This window comes from Penicillium antarcticum (assembly GCF_028974205.1).
Source record: "Penicillium antarcticum strain IBT 31339 chromosome Unknown utg000010l_segment0_segment0, whole genome shotgun sequence".
NCBI lineage: Eukaryota > Fungi > Ascomycota > Eurotiomycetes > Eurotiales > Aspergillaceae > Penicillium > Penicillium antarcticum.
Genome location: NW_026695308.1, coordinates 415,084 through 425,640, shown reverse-complemented (window position 1 = coordinate 425,640; position 10,557 = coordinate 415,084). Strand labels below are relative to the sequence as shown.

The 10,557-nt window shown below is 46.3% G+C and overlaps 2 protein-coding genes across 2 annotated transcripts; both read left to right on the top strand.

The window, feature by feature from the left end:
• Nucleotides 1-2,792: 2,792 nt before the first annotated feature.
• On the top strand, nucleotides 2,793-4,000 carry N7508_011123 (oxygenase MpaB family protein; the record flags this gene model as incomplete). Its single annotated transcript, XM_058469183.1, has 3 exons — nucleotides 2,793-3,155; nucleotides 3,211-3,936; nucleotides 3,986-4,000. The coding sequence occupies 3 exons, from the start codon at nucleotides 2,793-2,795 to the stop codon at nucleotides 3,998-4,000; spliced, it is 1,104 nt and encodes a 367-aa protein (XP_058314161.1).
• Nucleotides 4,001-7,737: 3,737 nt separating this feature from the next.
• On the top strand, nucleotides 7,738-8,853 carry N7508_011122 (uncharacterized protein; the record flags this gene model as incomplete). Its single annotated transcript, XM_058469182.1, is given in 3 exon segments — nucleotides 7,738-7,852; nucleotides 7,870-8,064; nucleotides 8,138-8,853. 3 exon segments carry the CDS (start codon nucleotides 7,738-7,740, stop codon nucleotides 8,851-8,853), a joined length of 1,026 nt encoding a protein of 341 aa, XP_058314160.1.
• Nucleotides 8,854-10,557: the final 1,704 nt, after the last annotated feature.

The window sequence follows — 10,557 nt, the reverse complement described above, 5'->3', positions numbered from 1 at the left end:
AGGTTTGTAGAGACTTATTCTCGCAGCTACCCTATCGGAAGGAACAGGGGTGAAAAATCACTTTGCCCCCTTATATATCATCAAGATTATCTATATTTGAACAATCTACATTTGGGGTAGCTACAATTAGGGATTCTACATTGCCTAGACTTGGAAAGTGGAGAAAGAGGGGGCTCTAGCTGCGAAGAAACGGAAAAAGGGACTTCAAAGCCAAAAAAAAAAAGGATCTACGTGACCACAGAAGAGCATTCAGCTATTTCGTGGTCCGCAGCTTGGATAACTCCTGCCCTAATATTGGTTTATGAGTTTGTGGGTTTTGCTACAGTACCTACCTTCACCGAGTTTTGTTTTTGAAGAGCAGCGTCAGACTAAAATCAAAATATTGCGAGGTAGTATTCACAGTGAGACGGGAAAACTAGGATACTGCCCACGTAATGCATCCCCATACCAATTAGCAGCGATGGTACGAAGCCGTATAGAATTTGCATGAGACATACAGCGCCAATGTTGTAAGGCTTGTTTTCTCCAGACGAGCGCATTTACGGTACGCCTTTGGTCTTTCTCACAACCAGAATCTGCTAACCAGTCGCACTTTGGTCCATATATTATAGCGTGAATGTTGAAAGTCCTCGACTTGCAGATACAGACGATCTATTGTCTTCTAGTAACTCGTAATTGAAATCATCAAGCCCTTCACTTCCGGCGGACCCTCGTGTTCCAGATATTTCAGAAACTTATACCTCGCTTGATTGTAGGCCCCATGATGGGGCTTGCCCGGTTTCTGGGCGTTCCGTATCAAATCACCGGCTCTAAGGGGGGCCGAGAACGACTGACATTTCGACAGAGCCCATACTCGGTGAATAATCAAAGTATCTTTTGATATGATATCTAACACCTCAATCATCAGTTGCTTGCATTGATGGATCAGCGAAGGATGATTCGGGTTGCGAATACTGACGTCCATTGAATAGCACCCATACAAAGGTCAATGCAGCCCTTCAAGAATGCCGAAACTTCCCGGGTGATATCATGCTCTTTCCCAAGGGCAATAATCTCGGCTTCAAAACAGTGAAAGCCGGCGAAGGAGTCTTTGATTATACGAACTGCCTCGTTCACTGCGCCTTGTGCGGAAAGGCCATAGTGGTGCATCAGTAACGGGATGATATTGTCGATATGTCCGGACGCCTGCAGCAATCAGCCTCCAATCACCAGTTTAAGGCTTGCGTGCCGAGTATGGGCACCTACTATCTCGTGATGGGCAGAGACAATATCGTTGTAACTGTGCGAAGAAACTATGAGTAACTTGACATGAGTTGGATTTCATCGTCAAGCACTCACACTGAAACAATTCGATTCATTTCTAGGAGTGCACCTTTAACCAATTGATGGGAAAAGAACCACTCGGGTGGCTCAGACCGGGATGCTAACCTTCGCAGTCCTATTAGCATTGGTAATTTCCGGAAAAAACCTCTGGGGTCTGTACAGGTACATTGAGATTGTTGGATAGACGCCGGATGTTTTCATTCGAATTGCCAGGTACGAATCAATATCCATAATCTCAAAATTGTCGCAATGCATCTGGAGTTCGATTGTAGCGGTGACATATTCACGTAAACAGTCATGCATGAATTTCTGGGAGGACGCTGGAGGGCCAGATTGTCAGAGGATTGTACCATGTTAAAAAAGCAACTTGCTTCCAATTATTAAATCTACAATTTACCTGCCGTGACCTTACGCCGGATCTGGACCCCAATCTTGTACCAGGCCTGGGCAGCCGGGCAATTTGGTGCAATATGCACCGGATCTACGTCTTCTTTCTGATCACCGGGCAGTAGGCTGTGCTGTATGCACAAAAGAATCTCTTCTCGGTAGCTGCTGATCTGGTCCAACGTTCTGTCTAACTCATTAAAGTCAAGAGCTTTTCGAGTGGATATTAGCGCCCATTTTGAAAAGCGACCATGCATTCCTACCATCGTCCCAGAAGTATAGCTTCAGAAGCAATTTGGTGAGCAAGATGTCTCTCCCAAGTCATACAGAAAGACCTTCGGACATACCCAGGAAATCCATATGACCGCAATTTTCAGGTCTTCAGTCGCAGCCTCAGGGAAAACGCTCCGGGCAAAAAAGACAGAATCGGTCCGTCGGTTTCGTTCAAGAGCGACGGGACTTTTTATCCAACTGGAGAAAGTGAGTTCCCACCACGGCAGTAAAAGGTGTGGTATGATACTTACACTTGCTGGAACTGGTCCAGATCATATTGTATGCCTGCGTCATCGTTATGATTGAAACGAGCATGCCATCCAGGGAAAAGTTTGGACAAGAATGGAATTTTGATTTGCTGGCCAATGCAGCGTCCGATCAATTGACGGACTAATGAAGAGGGTGACACGGACATGCTGTAGTCAGACAAAAATATTAGTGGAATGGTCTCGGTGAAGAGGACTTCGGCCGCTTAATATAGCTCTGACCCAATCAGTGGAGAAAATATCCCGTGATACATGTAGTCAAGTCTGCTTTGGTGGCTCCCATATCTACGTAGCATCATATGGGGCCAGAATCCCCGGCTACTCCACCATAGCGTGTCGTGCGCGTAAACGTGTTCTCAAGTATGACCCGAAATTAAGTCATAGGTGCGTACTAAGTTTGATAACTATTGCGTTATCTACAAAGCCTCACAAGCTATATAACCCGCTGTTAGCAGCAAGCACAGAAGTATGAAAAGGACTCTCAGCCAAAGCGTGTCTCCGTCTGACATTGAACAAACCATCCAACAACTAATCATACTCCCGAATATGAACCCGCACGCTCCAGCCCATGGCGACAAAAAGACTGTCTGGAATCATACCTTCAAATGGACTGAAAATCATCTGACAGCCGAGGAGCTGAAGCCATTGCGAGAGCAGGCTGATGATGTTGCGGTGGCTGTGGTAGAGCATTTGCAAGCTCTGGGCCTGCTGTGCCGCCGTGACCTGTACGGTATGTTAAAGGTAAACCATGAGAACGATGAGACTCTTCGGGGTTTCTGGGAGGAGATACATACGGTTCCAGAATGGGTAGACTGGGTACAAATTGAGCGGGGTCAGAAATTCCTCTATCGCTATTTAGCACCCAACCTTGCCGGACTTGCACTACAGGGGTTTTTGGGTGGTACTGCGGTAGGCCCTCTCCCTCTATACATCTTGTATAATGTATGGCTGCTGACCGGTCTAGACCATCGCTGGAGGAACCGAAGTGCTCGTGCGGACGGGCGGCTTTTCCGTCAACGTGCTTCAAAGGCGATTCCTTGAGACGTTCCTCTGGCTGCTACAGGTGACGAGCTCGCTCGATTCGATCAAACCAAATGGTGAAGGGTTTATCTCCACGGTGCGCGTGCGCCTGCTGCATGTGACGGTGCGCCACCGCATCCTGGAGCTGATGAAGCAAGACCCGAGCTATTTTGACCAAGTTCAGTATGGGACACCGGTCAACCTCAGAGATGCAATTCACGCAACGTGCATCTTTTCTTGCATGCCCCTCTTCCGCCAGCTTCCTGCCATTGGTATTCAGCCTGGCGCGGATGAGTCGGCAGACTTTTTAGCCTTGTTTCGATACATCGCGTACCTTATGGGCACACCGCATGAATACTTCGATGGAATCAATAGAGCCAAAGCGATGATGGAGAGTGTTATGCTCTGTGAGCCAGAGCCAACACAAGCATCTAAGGCGATTGGTATGAATTTTATTTCTACCATCCAGGATTATCCCGGTATCAACGTCTCCAGAGGTTTCATCGAGACGGGCTGTCGAGCTTTGAGCGGGGATAAGCTAGCCGATACAATGGGATTCTCGCGGCCGAGCGCAGTATCTCGAATTGCGTTTCGAGGCTGTTGTACCTTGCTCGTAGTGATATCTACGTTGCAGCAGTGGATTCCTGCTTTTGATCGACTGATGATCCGGGTGAGTTGCTGTCCATTAAAAGGAATATTGCCTTGAACATGCTGATTAGGTTCATCTACCATAACAGAAATCTAAACAATTGGTGTTATCAACCATGATGAGCACACACCTCCTACATGGAAGAAAGTTTGAATTCAAACATGTGCCACGTCTGCAAAAGTTCACCAAGCAAGAAGCCAAGATGCGGCGTGATCAACTGCGATTTCGGCCAGTGGAGACTATAGGATTAATTGTGGTGGCGGGGCAAGTCGGCGTGTATATCTTGGGATTATGGCTCTTGGGAGGGATGTTATTTGCTTGATTCAACCCAGTATTTCATTTGTCGAATTTATATCGGAGTCATAGGCTACATCTTTAATTGATGGTGAAACGCTTTTACGAAGCTGGTGCTTTTACGAAACTGGTGCTTTTACGAAGCTGGTGCTTTTACGAAGCTGGTTGGTTAACTTTGACCAGCCGCGCTGTGAAAAAGCATGATAAGACCAAGCTGTAGAGATTGAAGATTTGAAGAAAACTAACTCTCATTCTCCCTGACGAACCGCGAAATAATCACCTTCGAAGTCAATTAGGTGAGCAACGGTCCGTTCTCTAGGCTGTACAAGAAAAGCTGCCAGAGAATGTTAGGGAACAAGGGTCACTATTGCACACAATTCCGATTCGTATATGTCGGGCTCTGAAACTGATCAGAGCTATGAGTTGACTGACTTGCATCAATTCATGCCGCATCAGTTACCCTGGTATTTGGCGATCGGATTATGCAGAAGGACGATAGAATCATTAGGGCTTAACATAATTTTTGCAACCTGCACAGCCCTGTTCTCGATATGTTAACTGCATGGTAGCAGCCCATCAAATTCAAATATGACAATGGAGGAGGGTCAGTTTAATTAGCTCTTTGGATATCTTTTCTGACAAAGATGACGAAATTTGAGATCACTAGGTAGCCGTATTTGTCTTTCAGCCACTCCACCGCCCAAAAGGTGGTAGATTTAGGCTTAGGCCTAACCATAAGCCCTCCACTCCAAACCTGGCTATTTCAGATCTGCCCACTCTTTTGGTCTGGGAACACCTATTAGAATAGTAAGCCATCATTTATGCATCAATCAGTGAGTTGTGTGGCTAGATTAATGTAGTACTTTGCAACGCTCTTCAAATACTGACGCGATGTACAGAAGAATGACAGGGCGGTTCGAGATTCTACGTGATATGATGGCGAGCGGCTGGCAGGTCATGATGTATTTCTGCGTAAATCACACAGGTACCGAAATAATGATGAACATAACCTAGTTAGGAAAATAAGGTGATGATGATGATGTGATCTATTATAGTCTGGTGGAGCTTCCCTCTTGTCTTGTTAGGCGCTATGCAGACTTTCTCCGGCTTAGATACAGGCGGTGCTCTCCTTATGTGTGGGATCGCACTAATCACAATTCCGTACCGCTCCACCGGGGTAACGCGGGCCCTAAGGAAAAGTTTCAAAAACCTTAGGAAATTCAGTGCCACACTTAGCATAGAGTATGCGAAGGGAGAGGCATGAATGAGAACTATGCTCCATTACCCCCCTAAACTCTCCCATACACTGAGCGATATCTAAGCCTCCCCTCCTCCGACGTGGTCATCCTTACCCCCGGAAGGATAAGAATTTGGCGGCTATAGGATTCGAACCTACTACGCCTTGATATAGAGGTGGGCAGGACCCCAATCCGCCAGACCTCTCTTTGGCGCAAACCGACGGCCGACCACTTCGACCACCAGCCACCTAGGAAAATAAGGTAACTTACTAAAGTTTCGACGGGTATACCTAAAAGCGCTTATCGAACGGAAGATCATTGCTTCGCAACGAAAAAATTTCTGTCAGAGAATGAAAATCGAAATGAGAAATTAACGAGAAAACGATGGGGTCTCAGCATATCGGGCACTCATCTCACAGTGGTAGATGCCGCTACGCTCGGTAACAGTACTTTCATCGCGGCTATTCCGAGTCTTCTGGCCTTTGTAGGGAAGTGCGTCAGCAACAAGGAGATTGGCAGTGATAATGAACCCATTGTATAATATTTCAAATATCATGGGTGATTTGGCTCATGCGGGGGAATTGTAAGAACACCCGACAAATCCAGTTGTCCGTCGCTACAACGTTTTCATCTAACCTCACTCATCCGGTCTTGGCTTTGCTTACGTCTTAATTTAGTCTGAAAATCTTCAGAAGTTTACGTGATTTGGCAATATGCTGCCTGTCCAAAGGATATGTAACAATCATTCCCCCATCCCCAAGAAAAAGTGTTATAAATCGGGATGATTCCTTCTGTAGCTTAACTTTGCGATTATGAAATTGGACAAGTTCTCCACATCACTAGCTATTGATTATATCATATACTAGACCACTTTCAAAAGTCGTCACTTGCCAGCAATGATACAATATACGAAGTGTCCATCCCAGAGGAAATGCCAACAATGCGGACTGCCTGGCATTCGCTTATCTACACCCCTCGATAACTCCGACGAAGGTATCAGCCGCGCTTACTACAAGTGCGTCCCATGCAATTTCTTGTTAGGCTCTTGCCCTTGCACCACATCAGGAGTGATGTTAACCCCGACCTGTTCGTGTGGATTGAATAAGGATGGGAGATCATTGGGTCTAGAGAACGGCGGTCCCTGCAGCATTTGCATGCCATTCCAGGAAGAGGAGTATCCATCCAATCTTCACGGCCCGAAGTCAGATTTCGATGAGGATTGGGAGGCAAATTGTAGCCCAGGCTTCATGGTTTCAAGATTCAAGGCAGTGGGCATGCAATTGTCTCCTCGCGCATGAAAAGAGAGCATCCTGAGTTTCTTCTTGGTTTTGTATTTTATATTCAGTCGCGTTTAACTAGCCAGCGTCCTCCACGGACAAGATCGAGTTGTCCAGAACACATCTAGTGCCGACAAATTACTTCCTCTTCTATAAATCATGCATTCAAAGTACACAACACATTCTGGATATGAGATTATCTTAACCAAGATATGTCTGGGCCTAAATTTACTGGACAACGAATGCAGACTCATAATGAAGTTAACTGTGATTTGATTGTCACTTGGCTGTGATCTCCTCCACTGGCAATGTAGGTTCTAAAGCCGTAGATTTAGTGTGTTATGTTAGCTCAATCTATACCGTCACGCCCTCCATGGCCTATTGTGTTTCAACAATGCCTCGCTTACAAAACTGCTGATGCCGGTAAACTCTGGCCATAAAACACAAAGGCACTCTCGCTTGTGATAACTCTGAAGTATGCGGCCTGCTAGTAGAGTATGCGTGGTTAGCCGGAAACCAGGAATATCGACATAGTATCACCATAGCCGCGGTACTTTTACTAACATGCCAGGTATACTTGGCATCCCGCGCGAGTTCCAATTACTGACTTGCTTTTAACCGTTATGGAGTGTGAATACAATACAGAAAAGCATGGCCCATGTGATATGTACCATTTGTTTTCCCATCTACAAGACGTAGGGGTGTACATGTATCGACATCAATTATGGAACGGAGTGCTGAACTCTGCCTAGATCCTCTCCGAGTAAACAATTCGGGGTTGGTCAGTAGCTAGCCGCTGCACCGGCGCTAATACCGCCTAAAAGGCGGCATCAGTTAAGCAGTACAAGCGATCGAGACATCTGGACCGAATGATACCAGACTTAGGCAACTTGTTTTGCGTGCAAGGCAAGGTTCTATATCTAAGAAAGCCAAGCTAATGACTAACCGCATAGTTTGCAATAGTCAGGCGCCATGGCTGAAAAGAGCGACCGCATGGATCACTATTGCCCAGCATGACTCGCAATCAAGGCTATGTTACACAGCCTCGATTGTGGTCGGAGGAGCCGTTGATGCTGAGATACAAGCCCGTAGCTGTGCCGGGACGTGTAAAAAGCCCCAATCGATATGGTGATTCTGACGCAAAGTTGATGAGAACACATCGCTAGATGAATCGAAAGTCACTGTGGCGCCGCAGTTGCGCGCCACGACCTTGAATTCTTGGGCCATTGTGCTTTTTTATGCTGCGCCAGCCAGGATCACACTGCATGTTGTGAAGGCAAAGAAGATTGCGGTCTTTACTGTGAACTTAATTGCAATTATTTCACTGGCCACGAAGCTGAGTGACGCGACGTAGGAAATTGCGCTACGGACTGCTGAAGTGGTCGGTGGATTATTGAGTGTTTGGACATTCAGTTGAATTGATCGTTGCAGTCATCGAGCTGGCAAAGAAGGAGGTTTTGGTTGTGCAGTCTTCGTTGCTTAGAAGTAATTTTTTGAACTTTTTGCTCGTTCTGGGGATGTGTTGCTTCTTTGGCGGTATTGGTCGAGTGGAGCAGCATTTTAACGTCACTGCTGCCCAGACTACGGCTAGTTTGCCGGCGCCGGCTGGGGGTAGTTTAATCATTCCGATGGCCTTCTACCAGTTGACTCCCACCACCGATGGGGGCAAAGCCTCCTCTCTCTCCCGAGGTACCAGTGTCTTCCTCCTGATCACCTACGGCTGCTACCTGCTCTTCCAGCTAAAGGCCCGCGTCGAGATATACAACCGCCCAAGTCCGAAGACTGGCAAACGCTGCCAAAGGATCGCCAAAGGCGATTCCAAGTGCAGGAACGATCAGATAGCCAAAATGGCCGCTGCATCCATGGAGGTAAACGCGCAACAAGCTCAGATGCAAGACCGCGATGACGAGCCTGAGCAGCTGCAGCTGACCATCCTGGTCGCATTAATCACACGGGACGTTCTACCTGCCATTGTAGCTGTCTATGCGGAGTTCATGGTCAGCTCCATCGACGCACTCCCCGCAACCGGCGACATCGGCAGGACGTTCGTCGGTCCCGTCCTCCTACGTACGTATCGTCGGCAACCCCGCCAAACACGCCACCGCAGTCACTGTCGCCTGCAAAGATGAAATGGACATTGCCATTGGTATAGCCGTGGGCTCTGATATACAAATCGCGCTGGAGGTTCTTCCTTGGATCGTCGTACCTGGCTGGGCTATGGGCAGAGGGCCTGGTATGTATAAATACTGATTTCCGACTTGATTTCCCGCAAGGTTTATTTAAATTGTGCAAATTATTACTGAGTACTATTAGATTCTCGACTTCGAAGCATTTCAGCTTATTGTCCTTTTTGTCGACGTCCTTCTTGTCAACTACATTATTACGGATGGCAAATCCCACTGACTTGAGGGCATTTCGCTGACTGATTATTGCTATAGCCGTTTAATATGTTGTCCTACTATCCAATGATTACATTGGATAGATGATTGATTGGATACTGATCTTTTGAGAGGGTTGCAGACTAATTGCTTCTTGCCAATGGGCGGCCAAAACTTCCTTGCACATGCACAATTATTAATTATCACTCCGAATGCTTCTCATTAAAACAGGCTTTCTATTGTGGATGACGAATTTCGTGTTAGCCGGCCGGTTTGGCATCGTTGCAATTCAGGGCCTGGCATTGGACATCTTCCGAATACGTACAATTGACTTGAAGGGCAACAGATCAAAAAAATTACAGTCGATACCAGGTCAAGCTCAGGCTTTAGTTAAAGACTTATTATAATCACTTGATACGTCGTTTTCGGCATAATGGAACCATTTTTGGGCTTTTAAATGCCCTTGTGATAGACAAAGCCCCACAGTAGACATTTATTTTGGGGTGAGGAAAGGGCTGCGCAGGGCAAGGTTCTAGTATTGGTTAACACCAACACGCTGAAGCAACTCATTTTAAATATACTCTAGCATTCCAATTTATTTTGGAGTTTTATGCGCAAAAGAGACATTTTGCCGATATATCTCACGTTCTTCAAGAATATGCGCCAAGTTTGCTTGACCAGCATGACGGGATTCCACCGACTAGCTATGGCGGTCGTAGGAAGCAGCTAGGATTATCGGCCGCCGAACAGCAAATCCAGCAGTCTACTTTCCGAAGCTTTTTAAACAGCTCAGGCCGCTAGTAAGCTACTGTCACCGGTATCGCCACTACAATCAATGCTGAAAGCTCAGCAGTTAGAGGCGCGAAACACGAACAGCATCGGCATCAATAGACCTTGAAATTTCCCATCTATACATTATTTTCATAATAATGATGGATAGATCGCTGAGTTGTCATGATAAAATGTGGTAAATTATAGGTGTTTCAGTGAGTATCAAGACCAACCAAGTATTCATTACGTTTGATAAATTCCGACCATAGTTTTGTGATTATTGAGTATATCTTCAGTATCATCTAATGTGAGCATTCGTCACCTTAATCCTATCTTATCACACTTTCTAACGTAACTTAGAAAGTGAGGGTTAAATCAGAGATATCCATGCGAAAGAAACTTCAATTTAATTCAGAAAGTGAAGCTTTTATGAGCATTCTAATACCATTATATCACTTACGATATAAATTGGCCAATGCATCACTAACTCCAATTCTCACTTGTTTATAATTCAGCAGGAGCCGCTAGGGGCAAGTCTCTGGTCAACCACACCGGCGGCTCCTGGCCGATCTCCAGAACGACGAGGATCATGCTTTCCACAAGGTCAAGCTCCGTGTTGATGAGATCCAGGGCAAGAACTGCTAGATCAACTTCCATGGTCTAGACTTCACAGTCATCGTCGGG